An 18225-nucleotide genomic window follows, 5' to 3' on the forward strand; every position below is an offset into this window, starting at 1 on the left:
TACTGATACATGTGGAGGTGAACATCAACCCCATCATCATGTCTTGTCCTAATTTTGGAACCGATGCAAACGTCACACATTTAACCTCTAAATTGTGATTAGGCTTTATGGAAGATTTAACGATTTTTTAGACAAATTATGCTGTATAATTTGTTCCTGCATTGTTTATGAGTTTTTTTTATGTGGAATGTTTTTCTGGAATATTAAAAGTAATTGTTGGGTCATATTTTGCAATGCTTGTGTGTTACTTTGGGAGAAGTATTTTCATGAAGATTTGCTTTAGAATGTTTATTTTGTAATTTTGTACGTTTAGGGATTTTATTTCCATACAATGGAATATTCAGGGATTGGGATACTAAGTCATATTGTGTTACACGTGTGTGTGTTTTTTCCTTTATAATAATTATGTCGTTTTTTTGGGCTAGATTCATTTTTGGAAGTAATGTGGTATATTGAGAATATTCATGCAGTATTTTGGGGACGTTGGTGTCATATTTTGAAATGTTTGTTATACATGTTTGATTATAGGGGGACTTTTTTGGCCATTGTTTTTATTGTTTACGTGACAAATGTTTTATTTTAGTTTCCGCACTATGATCAAAAAAAATATTCACTGTAATGCTTTATTATTAAATGCCCATGATTTTTTTTTTTTGTTTATGTGCAAAACAAAATGCAAAACATTAACTTGCCCAAAACAAAACACACAAATGATATCATGAATGACTTTTTTCAAATCCTACAATTTAGACTTGGTGTCTGATGTTCCTTATTTGGACCTGCACTCCCTGTAAATGAGGCAGACCTCATCTGGACTTTTTTGTTCCGCCTGTGTGTGTATGTGTGTGTGTTGGCATGTACTGCCTTTGTCTGACAAGTCAAGCATGGGGGGGTGGGGGTGCAGGGAAGGTGGGAGGGGGGGGGGTAAACTAGTGGAGTGTGTGTGCATGTGTGTGTGTCTAGGTTGCCGCTTTTAGAGGCACACACACACCCACACGGGCTTCATTCCCCGAGCAAAACCTTCTCGCGAGCACATCACAGCTGCACTGAGGGGGGCCCGGCAGCCCTGCACGGATCGCGGGGAGCTCTAACCGAACCGAGTCAAGCCGAGCCGAACCGAACCGAGCCTCCCAACGCACACCGGAGCTTTTTCCCCCCGCTCGCGATGAGCTTGGTGCTCGGTCTGCGGCGCTGAACCCAAAAGGGGGCGACGCACCTGCCAGCCCCTGGAGCGGACTGCGCCCCTGCAGCGAGGCAACTTTTGCGCTCTTTCTTTCATTTTTTTCTTTCTATCCATCCGAGGAAGGGGTGTGTGTGCAAAGTTGGCCCTCATATGAGCTCCTGTGGCGACGTTGGTCGGGGAGGGCGACGAAAGCATTGAGATTTTTTGCATCCCTTGACATTGTAAGCAGGCGACACGGCGGCTTGGGTTGATTTGTTTCCCTTCCTTTGCTATCCGATGGATATTCACTGCAAGGCGGACCCCTTCGCGGCCATGCACCGTAAGTAGCACAATGCCACTACAATTAATTATTATTATTATTTATTGTGCAGGTAAACACATTGTTTTTATTAACAGTGCAAATAAGATAAAGTTGCATGCCTTTGAATGTGTAAAAAAAATGAAGCCTTTGTTAGTGAATAATTACTGTGAAATTATTTTAACGTGCAACTTGATATGATTTGATTGGGGTGAATAATTGAGGCTTTTTGTGTTTGGCAAAATAATATATGCACTGTAATGTGAGTTATTAAAGCTTGATCAATTATTTAACATTAAGCTGTGAAAGGGAACCTAATACGAGGAGGGAAGATGTTGTGTGCTGACCGGAGGAAAGTTGTTTTTATTTTTTTTTTTGAATAAAAAAGAAATAAAAGAGAGAGAGAAAAAAAGTATTTTTCATGCATTTAATTTATATGAAGAGAGAGAGGTAGTCCTTGGTGGACTATTTTGTCTATTTCTTTTTTTTCTGGTACTATTTGGGGACACTGGCCTTTTTGGTGTTAATGTGAATTAATTCAATCAGTCATTCAAAACACACTGCTTGGCTTACTGCTGATTCCGAATGGTATCTAATTTTTTTTTCCCCGAGAGTCACAAGTATGAAATTGCACGACTGCATCTCATCGTGTGTCATTTTGTCCTCATTTACGGCTTTATGTAATGTTAGGCTGCCGGTGTGTGTGTGCTGCTGTTGTCTCCCACGTAGGGCACGGGGGTGTGAACCAGCTCGGCGGGGTGTTCGTCAACGGAAGGCCCCTCCCGGACGTGGTGCGCCAGCGCATCGTGGAGCTGGCCCACCAGGGGGTTCGACCGTGCGACATCTCTCGGCAGCTGCGCGTCAGCCACGGCTGCGTCAGCAAGATCCTCGGCAGGTACGCGCAAAATTCATTCTTTTTGCTTAAGGGTGCATTGTTAATGCTGATGGGTTGCGCCCCCAAAAAATTGAATTTTACGCTATTTAATTAAAAAAAAACTGGTTTGCTAATGTAATTTCTTGAGGTGGATAAATGTGTTTAATCATTATTTTGAACTGTGACTCCCTCTTCTACCATTTTGGGGAAATAAGATATTTTTATTTAATAAAAGAAATGTGGTTGTATTATTTCAATGTGTTTTATGTTTTTAACGTATTTTGTGTTTGCATGAAACTGCAGTGCTCAAGATTCATGCACTTTGACTGCTATTAATTTTAAAAGGTCTGAACATTTTTGATATTTCTTACAAAAAAAAAAAAATAAATCATTCCGTTTTGTGAAAATGAAAATCTATTTGTTCAGCTAACAGACATAAAACGGGCTAAATTGCCACCTTCTCCGAAATAAAAACAAAAGCATTCTTTTTATGTTATTATTATGGCACAGGTACTACGAGACTGGTAGCATCAAACCGGGCGTGATCGGGGGCTCCAAGCCTAAAGTGGCTACGCCAAAGGTGGTGGACAAGATAGCGGACTACAAGAGGCAGAACCCCACCATGTTTGCATGGGAGATTCGTGACAGGCTGCTGGCTGAAGGCATCTGCGACAACGACACCGTGCCCAGTGTCTCCTCCATTAACCGGTGAGAGTAATGCAATATATTCTTATATTAAATACAAGTATTATAAAAACAGTTTTGCATGTAAAACAATTAGCGCTGTTATCATTAACAATGCAAATATACATTTGTCCTTTTACATTTAATACAACCGCGTTGAAAATTACAATGCTAATAGGTGTGGCTAATATTTTTGCTTAAAAAAATAAAAATATTAGGAACACATGTCTGCCATGAAGCAGAGGAGGCGGGGCGAGGGGGGGGTGTCAAGGCTGCAAACAGCTCGTTCAGAGGTACCTAATGAAGTGGCTGCAGAGCGTTGCACGCGCCCACTCGGTGCTGGTGCTCCCGAGGCAATCAGAGATCAATACAAGGGTGACCACATGCCTTTTGGCGCCATAAAGCAGGCCAATTGTCTTTCTGAGAATGCGTGTGGTGGTGGGAGGGGGCGGGCCTAGCACTGCAGACCTGTCTGTAAGATTTAAAAAGAAGGTGGGAGGGGGCTTTAGGGGAGGGGGGGGGGGGTGGTCGAGGGAGCTTGAAATGAATGTCATAAAATAAAATAACATGTAGTCCCTTTTTTTGTGGCGGAGCATTGGAGGCATCATTTTGTACAAGCCACAATCAATTTAAGATGTGTACCATTGAGAGGCGTTTGTAATATTTTCCATAAAATTAGAATGACGCTTCAATGCTGCCTGTGTACATTGTTGTGAATCGTAGAGGTGTTGCTAATATTTTGGCGGCAAGAGGAGTCGGTCAAAATATGAGCAACATAAAGGGCAGATGCCGATGTGGTGAAGGCCTAAGAGCAAAATACAATTATCCATATGTAAATAAATAATAATCTGTACATTTCTCACCATCTCGTGTATTTCCCTAACACACACACGCACGCACACACATGTAGTGATGAACTTTGCTTAAGACGCACTGTTCCATAGAGGCATTACATTTTAATGAGTTGATGGGCGAGAGCGTGGACACACACACACACACACACACACACACACACTCACACGTCTTTTAAATAAGAAAGGGCTGAAGAAAATTCATTTCACGCTCCGTGCTCACTTAAAAAGGCGACCGAGACACGTGCGTGTGTGATAACTCCAAAATGATTGTATGCATTAATGCCATTCAAAAAAAAAAAGACTATTTAGTCTTATTTTTAAATTCCAATTAAATGATTCTTTGAGTTATCTCCAGGTAAATATAATATAATATAACAACGTTAGCCTAATGATGTAATCGCCTGCGTCAATTCTATCTAATTTTACCCCTTTTTTTTTTTCCGCAAGCATACTTATTTCTTTGTGGAGTACTTAATTCAATCCCCTCAAAGTTTTGCAAAGACTGACATCGAACAAAGTGCGGCAAAATTTCGGTTTAAAACCGAGAAACGAACTGATAAGTTGTCCGAGAGTTTACAAATGATGGTGACAGGCCACCTTCTCCCCGGGGCTGCCGCTCAGACGGAACAAATCTAACGCGAGCTAGCGCAGAAAAAGGGGGGGGGGGCAATAAGGAACTATTGCTTTCCTGTCACATGTAATTTATAGCTCTCCATTTGCATCTCTTTGCCCGGGTGGCCTAATCCCGGACTTTTCCGATCGATGCGGCCTCATCCGCATCGGCATTCTTGGAGGTAGGGGAGGGGGGTGCTGGTCTTGCAGAGGTCTGGGGGTGTTGAGCTTGGACTTTATTTTCCAGGATCATCCGGACAAAAGTACAGCAGCCCTTCCATCCGTCGCCCGATGGGACGTCCCTGTCGGCGCCAGGCCATACCATAGGTGGGCACAGCATCGTCACAACCGCCGCCATTATCAGCGGGAGCTTGAAATAGACTCACAGCAGGTCTTGATGAGTGTTTTCCTCTTCTCTTTCAGTGCCAAACACAGTGTCTCCGCCAGTAACCAGCGCCTCCAACGACCCTGCGGGGTCCTACTCCATTAACGGCATTCTGGGTATTCCGCGATCCAACGGTGAAAAGAGGAAAAGAGATGAAGGTAAGATATGCCTTGCCTTCAAGCTACACTGGTATCTCCTACTGTAAGCCCGAGGCGAGATGTCTGGCATCTTCAATGGTTCTGCTTCTGCACCTTTGACTTTTCCATCTTGGTCTTGAGCCATGGGTGCTAAAATGTCATTCAGTCCAGGCGGAATCCCTGCAAGGTAGTTCTGATCCATTGCCCCCAAAGCAGACCAGTCAAGTAGTTGTCCCTGCAGGGTTTATGAAGAGAGCAAACTGGATCTTCCAGTATTACGTCTTTCGGACAGAAAGAAACCGCAAAGATTCCACGAGTAGCCTTGACAATTCACTTTTCCAGGTTGCCGTCCAGTGACCTCGAGAGTTCAATAAGGATACCTACATTATTAGATTTGAGGGACATCAATGGATTTCTAACAGCGCAGAATTGGTTCACAAAAAAAAAAAAGAGTGAGCATTATTCTTTCCGAGCTGTGCTGAAGTTGCAAGTCCGGCTCTAAAAGGCGGCGCCGCCCCCCGTTCCAGGCGATGACCCTTAATAAAACACCTGAACTCGGCTACACTGCTGTGTCAATCTGCTGAGGAGTCTTTTTGATTTGAAGGCACGACCTCCACTGTTGTCTCCTGCAATTAATCTTTATGGAAGTGATTAAAGGGCTTTAGATAATTACATGTCAAGATGATGTAGCCGACCACCCGGGTCAGTCAAGAAAGCCGCTATAGCTGTGTTTTTTCCGCTCCCTCCTTCCTCTCTTGAAACAAAAGTGCCTTCAAAGGCTGCAAGAAGGCCTGAGGCTTTTAATCGATTATTGGTGGCGTAAGCAATCGCCTTTGCTCATGCATGATGAGAATGGCTAAGGAGATGCACTGGCGTCGCGAGGTGGTGTCTTGGAATGTTATTTCCAGAGCGGGAGCTAATCAGAGCGCGGCCGTCGTTGACATAGTGTCGTCTTTGTCACGGCGTTTGTGGGATATCGAGGGGGGGGGGGGGGGCTGACGCTGCTTTGTGTGTGTTGAGGCAGGGGATGACTAATGACCTGTCAGAGGTAGATTTCCTGGCAGAGATATAAAAGCCAGCATGACGTGGGCACGGCAAATGACATAATCAAGGGAAGAGATGCGGTGGCGAGGGCATAATGTGAACGTCTGGTGTTTTCCAGAGTTCATTTGGAGCCGTGCTTGGACCCCCCCCCTTCATATTAAGCGTAATGTGGCTAGTGATGGAAGGTGCATATTTTCATGCAGATTGCTACTGAAGGGCAGAAGGATCTTAAAGGGCACTCGGAGGAAGAGATGAACTGGTTTACATATTCGACTTACCACTAAGTCCAGAGGTACCGGTATCGTAAAAATAGACAAAGGCATGGAAGGTTTTTGTGCAATTTCTTTTCCAAAACCCCCCAAAATTTTCGGGTGCCGTACTGAACTATGAGTGCGTCGTCATTTTTGCCGCTGATGATCAGTCGCGATCAAATAGCGCTGTATGAATGTTGTTTTGAAGCAAATTGTCATCAAATGCTGCTGGTTGCTCACCACTCCGTGTCACCACTAATGTCTCGTTTGCACTCGGTACATATTGCGCACCGCTCGCTAGGCTGTAGTCCACAGTCAGTAAATGCCGCGACCGCATTTCCTCGCAGCGAGGCCTCATTTAACTCGGTAAGCCGCGTGATGATTATGGCGAAATAGTCTTTCTCAAGGCTGGGGGGGGGGGGGAGCTATAACACACGCACGGGGACGGGCAGCAAAGGAGGGGGCGGGGTTAGTTCCAAAACAGAGCGGCGGAGTATTTGCACCGGTGGCGCTCTGCCAAGTAAGTTTCCCAGTCAGCAGTGCCCTTAAAAAGAAAGGTCCCAAATTACGGCGGCCATGTCGAGATAATGCGCTGTGACACGCGTTTATGTACACTGGGGCCGGGCCAGAGCAGCTTCGGGGACACAGGTGTCATAAGAGCCATTATCGGCGGCCGCTGCGCTGCGCTGCGGCAAATTAAAAGTAGCATGTTACACTTGGCAGCCATTGTTGGAGGGAGCTCTAAAGATGGCGCCTTGGCTGACCGCGGCTGCCCGCAAAAGTGACATACATTAGAATCGCGCGCTGCTGCAGAGAAAAGCCATTACCGCGCACATTAACATCGGTGCACACTCGCCACCTACCGAGCTCCGAGGCTGCAGTAAAGTTGCACCGCCGCTAAACCGCGCAAAGTAACTTCCGGGCCAACAAAGTGCGCTATCAGCCTCGCGTTGTCTTTCTAAATTTGTGATTTATGGGCGAAACGGGGCAATTCGTTTAACGAGGCAATCATCCCATATTTCAATAAGTCGGCCCGGCGAGTGGCGGCGAGAATGGATGGATGGGATTCCTCGTTGGGGATGCAGCCATATTCATTATTCCTCATCTGGGAGCGTCATGAGGTGTCGCGTGGAGTATGAGCGATGGAGAGGGCCGCTGTTGCAAACTATTGTCTTGCTGAAGCCTTATGGAGGTATCACAAATCAAATTGCAAACTAAAACAATTCATTTAGCTTCGGGTTACCCAAACTGTGGCTCGGGGCCCAAAAGTAAAAACTATCAAGCGGCGCTTTTTGATTCATGTTTGTTGCATTCAAGTTCTTTACCATGTCCATCATGATATACATTTTAGCCCATTTGAAACTATATTTGGAGTTTAGGGGCGTTTAGACCAAATAAAAAAAAAAAAAACTAGGTCAAAATAGAGTGACAAACTAGTCCTATTTTTGGTCAAGTATTGTAATAAATGCAAACTTACAAACATCTTGCCTCTGCATTTTTTGCAGTTAATTAGCGTATAAATCTTGGCTCATGAAAAATGCTGTTCCTAACGACTAATTCTTGTCTAATCCACTCATAACAACAACGATCAATTTCATTCATGTTTACATCAAAGGATTCAATTACAATGGGGAAAATACACCCCCGCCCTAAAGTTCCACTAATTTGATTTAAATGAGTTTTGATTGGATTTTCCTTTCGGGGGGAAAAGACAACAATACATCGGGGGTAGGTGAGCATATGCGTGCTGACACGTTATTTTAACAAGGAAGTCGACTGTAAGACTCCAACCATTCATCTGGGCAAGGGGTCGCGACCTTAAGGTGGTGCCTCTTAAACACTTTTACTCTACAATGTGAGGAAAGATGCTACTCTCTCGGCATTTTTTGGAGGGGGAACGACCACTCACCTCCGAGTCTCCTGCTGGGGGTCGTGACTGTCAAGTGGCGTACCCGCAGCGAGGCGTCTGCTCCCTGCGGGGTCACATGATCTGGCGGAGGAGGCGGCTCCCACGTTAATATGGACGGACGTCAACTTGAATAGACTCGACCGCCGCCGTGATCGATAAACACGCCTCGAGACCTTACTGCCGGACAATAAGTGATCGTTAAAAGTCGCAAAAACATGAACACGATTTTAAAAACGGAAAACGATAAGAATTATTTACCTTGGCAACAGCGCGGTGGATTCGCCGGTTGGGAATCAAGACCGTGGGAGGGAAGATGCCATCAATTTGAAGAGCGTGGGAAGTCGGCGGTGGCTAACGACAAACACGAGGGAGGTTATTGATCTGGCAAGGCGTTGGAACCCAATGAACTAATGATTTGAAACTGGAGATTGATTTTTCAAGTAAAAAACTATTCTGTAACGAGTTAAGAATGATCTGACTAACTAGGTCGCTCTTGGTGAATAATAATACATTTTTAAAAAAACACCTTCAAGAGGTTGTCTCCCCCCCCCCCCCCCCCCCCCAACGGGTTCATCCTCCGGTCGGCGTAAAAAAAATCCGTAATAACCCCTCCTGAATGGTAATAGCGTGCTGACATGATCGATCAAGTGAATTCCGTAAGGAGGGGGGGGCAAAAAGGTGGGATTAAGTCGAGTATTATAGGTGCAATGAGTTGAGGCAGGATGTTCATTTGGAGTCCATTTCAGCTCCCTCTTGCCAGCAGATCAGACAATCAATAGAGCGCTTGCATATCATACATCACGGCGCTGTCGCCGCGGGGGAGAACATAATCTACGGCAAATTTAGAGCGACGGATTTGTAAAGGAGTTCATGCTTTCTGGTTAGCAGGGAGCATAATATTGCGGTGTAAAGTGAACCTTTTTTTTTTTTTTTACTTTGTTTCCTCGCACAGCGGACAAATTGGCAATCAATGCCTCTTTTGTTAAGTTCAATGAGAGTTGGATCTACATTTTCTTGCTAACCAAAACAGCAGCGCATACCAAACATGGCGGGTGGGTCCATTTCCTTACCGGGGCCAGCGTGTCGACTGTGGCTCTCTCTCCTTGTAGATGGTTCAGATGGTTCTGGTCCAAACAGTGATTCTCAGGGTAGTGTGGAGAGTTTACGGAAACACCTGAGGGCCGACGCCTTCACCCAGCAGCAGCTGGAAGCCCTGGATCGGGTCTTTGAACGCCCCTCGTACCCGGACGTCTTCCCTACATCGGAGCATGTCAAACCGGAACAGGTTAGTGGAACTGTTAGTTTCCTTTTTTTATTTAAACACAAAAAAATACATTGGCAGTCCACAAGCTGAGGTTAATTAAAGATGGCCACCACGCGTTATTGATTTTTCAATGAAAAACACATTCCATGAATGGCTTACAATTGACAATACTAATCATAATAATAACTGTACGTCAACATGAAATTAATCAAAACCACTCTTGTCTTAATTTGTCAGCTATGTGTGACATGGGGAATTTCATGTTTTTAACGTAACTATAGATTTAATTTACAGTTGATATACTATATTGGGGTCATATTTATTAGAGTCATTATTACTCGACAATATAATGATAAAAATAATAATAAGCCGAAGAAACCACCATGCTTGAGGACAAACGACCAATCAGAGACAAAAGGCCTCCATCCATCCAAAATGAGGATGGATTTGGCAGCAGGGCCCCGACGCCGCTTAGAAAGAAACTGTGACTTTATTACAACGGATAAGCGTTATTTACATTCATTGTACGATTAAACAACATGAGACTATTAATTTCTCCCCGCATAAAACGTTGGCGCTATAAAAAGCGCAAAAAAAAAAAAAAGCTGTGGCCTAATTGAGTTCATTTTAATTTCTCTCCAATCGGGGCGAATTAGGCAGGTGATAAATCAGTGGGACAGGCCTCACCTCCAGAAGAGGGCCTAATTTGCAGCTAATTACAAAACTGATTTCTACTGGAAGATCAATACCAAAACCAATTGGAAATGACTTGCAATCACAAAGAGCGTCGAGGAGAGTATTAAAAGGCTCGGCATGAAGAGTGGGAGGGGAAAGGGGGGGGGGGGGGGGGCGTCGGTTTGACTTAAAAAAGGAACGGTCCAGAAAAATCTGTTTTAATTTAATGCGATATTAATCAAGAGCCCTTTGCCTTTCATGGGGGCCTCTCCCTTTTTTTCCCTGTGCAAAATGCGGCCCTATTAGCCAAGTGTCTGGGCGCTGTAGCGACGCATTAAAAAGCCATTCTGGCGCCGCGGCTCTCAATGGACGGAGCCCTCCCACACTTCTGCCTGCCATGTGGTCATCCCTTTCACGCCGCGGCCTCCCATCTGCATGAGAAAACGTCTGCCCAATAGAGGCAAACATCCGACCCGGTGCCAGCCAACAGTTGTAGCAGACAATTAGAGTTTATCGGCGATAGAAGCAGACAAGAGTGGGGTCATAGGCGGAGACCCCACTCCACCCCCCCTTACCTCATGGGATCAGGGCCCACAGAGGCCCAGCCCACGGTCCCTGAACTCACACCGGGCCTCGGACAAACAATCCGGAAGTCTCATCTCATTAAGGAGGGGGAAAAAAAACAACATGCTAACAGCTGCCGGAGTCGCACCCCCAAAAGTGTATCTTTTTTGTAATGATTTAAGATCTAACATAACTTTTAATTACTGAACAGATTTTTATTTTTTAAAACAACCAAATTTGATCTAAAAAATAGAATGCGACGAAAAACATGACTTTTTTTTCTTTTGTTTACAGGACTTCGAATACGGTCAAAGTTTCAAAACTTTTGTTTCTCATGCTGTTCATTGCCTGTGGGGTGCACGGAACATTTAAATGGAAATCATTTTTTGGACTTCACCTTTAACCCTTTGCATTAATTGCTGGTATTAAAATCTCCATAAGACCCTGCATACACACGCTTTAAAGTTAAACCTCTAAGTGTGACTTAAGCATTACAAATGTAACAAAAACGTGTTAGGGAGGGCGGTCCAAATTTAAAAGTGGTGGCGGGGGGTGCGTGCAACAAAGCGCATCCGCTCAAGACCAAGACAGGCCGGCACAAAAGGCCAGCTGACGCCCGGGCTTCCCATGCAAATCCGGCGAAAGCCCACTTCCTCTCGGACAATCCCCAAATACATTCATGATATGCTTCCATCGCGGCCCGGACTGGCACAATGCTCTCTTACAAATGTATCAAGGTATTGTCTGCTTGCGTAACGCCTCCGTTGTCCGCTCCCTCAGGCTAATGAGTACTCGCTGCCGAGCCTCAATTCCAGCCTAGACGAAGTCAAGCCCAGTTTGTCGTCCAACGCCAACCCGGAGCTGGGCCCCAGCGTGTCGCAAAGCTACCCTGTAGGTAAGATCCAGCCCCTGGAGCTGAATGTGTCAACATTAAAAAGTAAAACCAACGAGTCAACGTGTGAAGGCTTTTTTAACGTGGTCTCCCTCGGAGCTTTAGAGTGTGTTTTGCTGAGCAAGCGGCTCGCGAATTGGGGAACGGTGACAAGGTCCTTTGGGTGTCACTGGATCAGATTCATCAGTGCGGCGAGCGACCGCTGGTTGGCTGCCTCTGTGATTTGTTCACTTTGTCACCTGCAGGCGGGGAGGGGAGGGGGGGAGGGTCGGTGGAATTGGGGGTGGGGGCAGTTTGTGCGTCTTGGAACACGAGTAATGCGCCTCGGTAAATACGCTCTGGCACCTGCGCCGCCTCACTCTAACACCGTGATCATTTACTTCACCCTCCCTGTGTCACCCTACAAACGACCCCCCCCCCCCCTTCCCACCGTCTCACAGCCTACCTCTCTCCTTGTCACAGTTAATGATCGCCCGGCTAATTGAAATATTGTTTTCTTGTCGCTTGTTGCCATTACTGAGACGATTGTTGAGGTTACTCCGAGTTTACGACGACTCTTGCTAGACAGCACAGCACAATGAGATCGGTCTAATTATGGGAGAATTCCAAATATTACCCAATGAGGAGAAAGTTGAAGGTTTATTCTTTAATTAATACATTTGATTCATTCTGACAACAGCAACCTGCCCATTTTTGTCACCGGTCAATAAACATAATTCACGTTTAATGAATTCCCTGGAAATGGCCAAATACCAAACTAAAACGTTTTTCACTGATTATTGGCAGCAAAGTGGATATTTAGAGGTTAAAGTCATGAAGCTTCTGTTGTGCCAAATATTAAGAATGTCTCCAGTGGCTTTGCGCTACTCACAAGAGATATAAATGCCGAGCAGGACAATTTGAAGCCCCAAAAATAAATAACGAAATGGTGCATAATATTTAGGCCGGGATCCAATTTCAAATTAATTGTGCGTTAACAAGAGGAGCAAACTTTAGATTTCACATCCGTCCTTAGTATGTTTTTCCTCGACTAAAAGTCATTGATCGAGCTGATTTTCCGCCCGCGGAATTTGCATAATCTATTAGACTTGATTCATGAAGTCACGGCCAGAGATCGGGATTGTGACGGCACCCATAGAAATCTTTTGTGCCCTCTGCTTATCCTATTAGGCACTTGAAAGCAGCAGGCTCCACTAAGAAAAGGATTTAAGGGCATTGTGCGAAGCATCGAAATTCAGAGGCGAGGTCTTCTCTCTCCTTTTCCTCCACATTACCTGCTAAATAGTCCCTCCCATGAATATGTGACGAGGATAATTGCATATTGTCAGGTACTTTCTATTGTTGGTATGGGAAGTCATTTTATTTGACGAATCCCATCCGAGGCGAGCCCCGGCGTTTTCTGCTTAAAATTCAAATTGGCGAAGAACTTTTTTGTGTGTGTGTATTTTCAACTCGTCAATGGCGAGATGGTTTCGATAAGGTCGATTGTCCACTCGTTCTATGGAGGGTTCCTGAGCTGAGGTGTTTTTCTTTCTCGTCAATTTATGGGAGTTGGGCACTTGTCTGCTATGCATACTGACAAAGTGAGAGTTTGGGTTTCCCTGCTGGGCCTGCTAATGGAGGCCTCAAAGGGCCTTGAAATGAAGCACAATTGTTTTACGCAAACGTTTGTCAAGGGAAAACACAACAAAAGGACCGTTCTTATTAGTGACATTTTGCACAATTATTTTTCTATTTAGCGTAATAGTACAAGAGGACAAAGGAAAAAAAGGTGCCGTAATAGAAAAAAATATTTTTCTTTACGGGAAAACAACATTCTAGATTATTTATTTTATATCATAATATTTAAAACTCTTTTTAAAAGAGAATGTTCAAGGTTGCAATTTTTCAATTAAATATGTAATATTTGAAATTTAGCCAATTTTACATGAAACAAAAGGTGACAAAATGTATCGTAATCATAAGTTTTCAAGAAAAAAAACTGCAAATGAAATTAGTCACATTTATTTTGGGCAAAAATCAACTAAGCTCATAAAAATAAAGCAGATTTTTTCAGGGAACAAAGGTGAAAGATCAAAATGACTTGTTGCTTTGCTGTGCACGTTGTTTGACTGATGAGTCTCCTATCACAAAAGCAAACTAACCTTTGAGCGCACGTTTGATAATGAGCGACTTTCAGCCAGTGTTTGGGGATTTAAAGCAATTTGGCTCACCAAACATTCTTTACTCCCTTGTAATTAATTAGGATGCTGGGAAACACACAGATACCTTTTTTGGCTTGTGAACGCCTCAAAGATGGAGGTCAAAGATTTGCGGTTGTTCCGGCGAACATGAAGGTGTCCCTGTCATGCTAGACTGCATCGAGCTAAAGAGGCAGTCGCTAATGGCCTTGCGCCGCTGCCAAATGAAGATGAAGTTTTGCTGCTGCGCTTGTTGTTGTCATACTCCAAACTTTCCGGGATTGTTTTCGTCTTTGCCAAAGCTGAGGTGTAAAAATCAATCATCAAGTATGGAAAGTGGTTTCCAAACTATTGTGTGGGAAGGTTGGGGCAATTTTGGCACCGTTCAAATACTGCGGTGACGGAACTTGTTATAAAACCTCCTTGGTGGAGGTAATCGACGACAAAAAAAACCCCATTGACTTCCTCTTTTAAAGGATTGAACAGCAATTAAAGTTCCTAACGAAGGTCTAACCAAGAAGGACAGTATTGACGTCCTGATCAAACTTTGGATGGGTAGCACAGTTAGCATTGATCTGGCATTGGCTACTCATGTCTGACGTACTCTCAGTTGCAGTTTTACTTGTAAATGTGTGGCATTTAAATCAAAGTATTTGCTGTGTGTACATCTGCTGCCGTCGTACGAAGACACGGTTGGGATCACTTGTGACAATTGTTACCGGCGTGTCTCGAAAACACACAATAGGCCTCGCCGCTAGCGAAGCAAAACACTCCACCCACGCCTCAGCACTCCCACGGCTCCCTTTGACTTGAGTGCACTGGCTTGTGGCAAACATTCTTTTTGTAGGGCGAAAATCGCCTCCGTTTTGTGCCAGGCTGGTCTTTTTTTTATAGAAAAAAAAAATTTGAAAACTTGCTTATGATTGCATTTTGTCATTTCTTCATTAAACATTTGACAATTGTTTTGTTTTTACAAAATGATCTCAATGGAATCCAAATCTATCAATATATGAAGAACGCATTTCAAATGTTCTACACGTCGATTCCGAGGCTTCATAGACAGACGAGGCTTTTTTTTCTGGCATCGAGTCCTCATTAAAGTTCCATCGGGCGAGTCGTTTTTTTTTTTTTTTTCTCTCTCCCCTCGTTCCCCCTTTTTGAGCCCTCGTCACCACAATATAGCGGGGCCATGGGTCCACAATGGCGCCTGTGCAGACTGAGGTTACGTGCTGCGCTCCAAAAAACATCCCCACGGGCCAGCTTGGACGACCCGAACCGTCACTCTCAATTACGGAGCTGAATATGTGGCGACGCGCTGGTGGCGCTCCGCAGAGGGGGCCCGCCTGCTCAATGCCCTCCGAAAGGCAACAGCGCTGATTCAGCAATGTGCTCACACATATGAAACGATTACAGTACGTGATTGCTATTATCAAAAGTATTAACAAGTTCTTTTGTGTCCTTTTCTTTTTTTTTGTCTGCTCAGGTCGAGACATGGCCAACACGACATTACCCGGGTACCCCCCTCACGTCCCCCCCACAGGCCAGGGCAGCTACCCGACTTCCACGCTGGCTGGAATGGTTCCTGGTGAGCGCCAATTGCAAAACGACTTTTATACTCTTATTTTATGTTTTTGTCGAGATACAAACAAAGCTGCATTGTCACCCAGCAAGTAGCAAAAGCCCGAATCGGTTTGACGAATAAAATTTCGCCAATTCCCCAAGACAAACGTACCTCGACTTTCTGGCCTCGCTCCAGTTGTCGTGCGCCGTTCCAGACCGTTCACCCTGCACACAAGAAATGAGATTTAGTGTCGGGCGCCAAACACTGTTAAAGCAAAGCCATTCCTCACCGGCTTCATATAAATTATGGCCTTTATTGTCTCGTAAAGGAAGCAAAGGTGTCGAAGCGGTCGCTGCCGTGCTCGCCGACACTTCCCTCTCCCCCGGTGAAATTTTGTGGCGAAAAGCTATAGTAAGATTTATGGCATTGGATCTAAAATGTATGCATGAAACAGTTTATTAATAACCCTGGCCATTTATTAGTAGAGTGGCTCGGAATTAAAAACCAGGTAGATATCCATAAATGGGACGCGGAAAGGAGGCCTCAGTGTCACCTCCTGTATTGTTCACTGTTGCATAACTTAAGCCAAATGAAAAAGAAATAAATTACGTGCCTGAACGGTCACACGTCGATGACTATCGTTTTTTTTTTCCCTTCCCTGCCTCCTCGACTGCCGTGAGAAATGGCGGCCGGGGCTACGAAAAAAGGTGTTTTGAAATGCTAATGGTTTGTTTTCTTGTTTTGCAGGGAGTGAGTTTTCGGGGAACCCCTACAGTCATCCACAGTACACCACCTACAACGAAGCTTGGCGATTCAGCAATCCGGCGTTACTAAGTAAGTGGCGCGGCTAGTTTAGCATGCTAACTAGCTTGCTATCTTATGCTCCATAATATTTTCAGGTCATTATAAACCTTTCTGTTAACTTTCAGGTTCCCCTTATTATTATAGTGCCGCGTCGAGAGGCTCCGTCGCGCCCACTGCTGCCGCTGCCTATGACCGCCACTAGTTACCATGGAAACCAAATCAACCTGCAGGACCGCCGCCTCAGCCTCTATATTTGAGCACAGTGAGGACATCGAGATGAGGCCATTTGGGGGGGGGGGGGGGGGGGGTCTTCAAGATGTCTTCACCTCGAACAGAAGAGGGTTGCGGAAAATTGAGAGGGGGGGAAAAAAAAACAGCCATTGTGGATCAATACTGTACATTCCTTTGCTTGGCAGCTCTCAGCAGGGACTGTACGAGGCTTAAAAATGTAGCAGCGGTCTTTTATTTTCCTAATTCTCCTAAAATACACGCAGAAACGGGACCGCTACGAGATGAGCCAGCCGGCTGCATTTTCATCCATCGTCCGGCATGGTGGAATGCCGTGAGAAGATTAGGACTCTGTGATACACAATCAACATGTTGAGGAAAAAGAAAAAAGAAAAAAAAAAAAAGAAAAAGTGCAGTGCGTCACTATGAAGCAAGTGGAGCTTTTCTTAATTATACATTTGTTTTATTTTTGTTTTGTTTTCCAATCATTTAAAGGACTAATCTGCTGTGTCAGGATTTGAAAAGCAACATTTGATGTCCTTTTTCTTACTTTTGTTGTTGATTTTGCACTAAGTTCAGATGTTTGCAACACTGGAGCGTTGTTCTATATGCAGGAATCCTTTATGCATACGTGCTTTCGGTTAGGCACTTAAAGCGACGCGTCTCGACAACATGCACTACCGCTAGATGGTCTAAATGAAGTCTTTGGCAACAGCCATCGCCCATTGTCGAGTATAAAAGAATAATAATAATACATTTGAAATGAATTATTCAAACGTCAGTGCTGATTGATGGCCATGGCGTCGAAAAACAAGTGAATGCCTTAAAAAAATTTCAAATAATAATTAAAAAAAAGCTTCAGCGTCATCATGTTTCAGCCATCTTTTTTTTTTTTGACTGAATGTAGTTTACATTTGCCAAAGACTTTTTGTTGTTGTTTATTTACAGGCTGCCTATTGTTGAGATTAGTGTTATTATTCTTGTTTTCGTGGTTATGATTATTAATATTATTCGGGACAAGCCACACGCTTCATGAGGAAGTCGAGATGTATAAATTCTATGCAGTGCAGATGGTCATCATATGCATATGAAGCCGTTTAAGGTACAGTGGGTGGAGTTTATTTAATGTTCATGTGTGTGTGTCAGCGCGTGAGCGTGTGTGTGTGTGTGTGTGTGTGTGTGACAAAACACTTCATGTAAATACATTAAGAACTGTCTTTCATGTTCATTGGTATTATTTCTTTCATTCTGGTCACACTTGTATAATAATAATAAAAAAGTGTCTGAAATCTTTTACCAAAACATGGATGTTATGTAATCAATTATTTATTTTAATTTTTTCTTTTTTTTGATTAAAGAAAACAATACCAGCCCATCATTGATTCTAGATTCTGGAAAACAAGGATGTTGCATTTATGGATGTAATATTTGAAGGTCTGAGGTCTTTTTTTGGTTATTAGATAATTTGGGAATGTCATGTCAGGCCGCATCAAACGCTTGGAGGGTTCACGTGCCGTAGGTTACCCAACACTAAATCAGAAGGCAAAAATACCGACATTACGATTCATTTCATATGAACCCGTTTTTAAATGGATTTTCAAAACTGTCCCCGACTAACGAGCCTGTTTAGAGACAAATGAGAGCGACTTCTCAGGTATAACGGCGATCACGTGCTTCAGAGGCGGGAGCCACGGAATGTTTTCTCCGATTCGGATCAGCGAGCAGCGCATAAAGTGTTTAACCCCTCTCTCTCTCTCTCTCTCTCTCTCTCTCTCTCTCACACACATTCTCGCTCACCGCTTTGTAAAGTTGAATTAATTTTTTTC

At 44.2% G+C, this 18225-nt stretch overlaps 2 protein-coding genes across 10 annotated transcripts in view; one reads left to right on the top strand and one right to left on the bottom strand.

Annotated features, from left to right (window-relative positions):
• fbxl15 (F-box and leucine-rich repeat protein 15) overlaps nucleotides 1-18225 on the bottom strand; it is an 83154-nt gene that overhangs the window by 42873 nt on the left and 22056 nt on the right. For all 8 annotated transcript variants that reach the window (XM_061304719.1, XM_061304718.1, XM_061304717.1 and 5 more), the window contains 4 exons: nucleotides 15539-15591; nucleotides 9302-9487; nucleotides 8490-8582; nucleotides 8232-8408 (listed from right to left, as the gene is read on the bottom strand). The gene's annotated coding sequence lies outside the window, so the exon portion shown is untranslated. The remainder of the gene's footprint in view (nucleotides 1-8231; nucleotides 8409-8489; nucleotides 8583-9301; nucleotides 9488-15538; nucleotides 15592-18225) is intronic.
• On the top strand, nucleotides 1445-16428 carry pax2b (paired box 2b). 2 transcript variants are annotated; one of them, XM_061304727.1, is made up of 10 exons: nucleotides 1445-1502; nucleotides 2211-2376; nucleotides 2866-3063; nucleotides 4753-4832; nucleotides 4929-5048; nucleotides 9341-9516; nucleotides 11515-11629; nucleotides 15290-15391; nucleotides 16115-16201; nucleotides 16316-16428. In XM_061304727.1, the coding sequence occupies exons 1-10, from the start codon at nucleotides 1460-1462 to the stop codon at nucleotides 16426-16428; spliced, it is 1200 nt and encodes a 399-aa protein (XP_061160711.1). In that variant the 5' UTR covers nucleotides 1445-1459. The 2 variants fall into 2 exon arrangements, with proteins under 2 accessions (XP_061160711.1, XP_061160712.1); XM_061304728.1 differs by having other exon boundaries at nucleotides 16297-16373.

Source organism: Syngnathus typhle, linkage group LG18, assembly GCF_033458585.1.
Source record: "Syngnathus typhle isolate RoL2023-S1 ecotype Sweden linkage group LG18, RoL_Styp_1.0, whole genome shotgun sequence".
NCBI lineage: Eukaryota > Metazoa > Chordata > Actinopteri > Syngnathiformes > Syngnathidae > Syngnathus > Syngnathus typhle.

Coding starts and splice junctions, on each gene's coding strand:
- pax2b (XM_061304727.1), top strand. CDS start 1,460: ATGGATATTCACTGCAAGGCGGACCCCTTCGCGGCCATGCACC. Junction 5,049..9,340: donor AAAGAGGAAAAGAGATGAAG/GTAAGATATGCC, acceptor CTCTCCTTGTAG/ATGGTTCAGATGGTTCTGGT. Junction 11,630..15,289: donor GTCGCAAAGCTACCCTGTAG/GTAAGATCCAGC, acceptor TTGTCTGCTCAG/GTCGAGACATGGCCAACACG.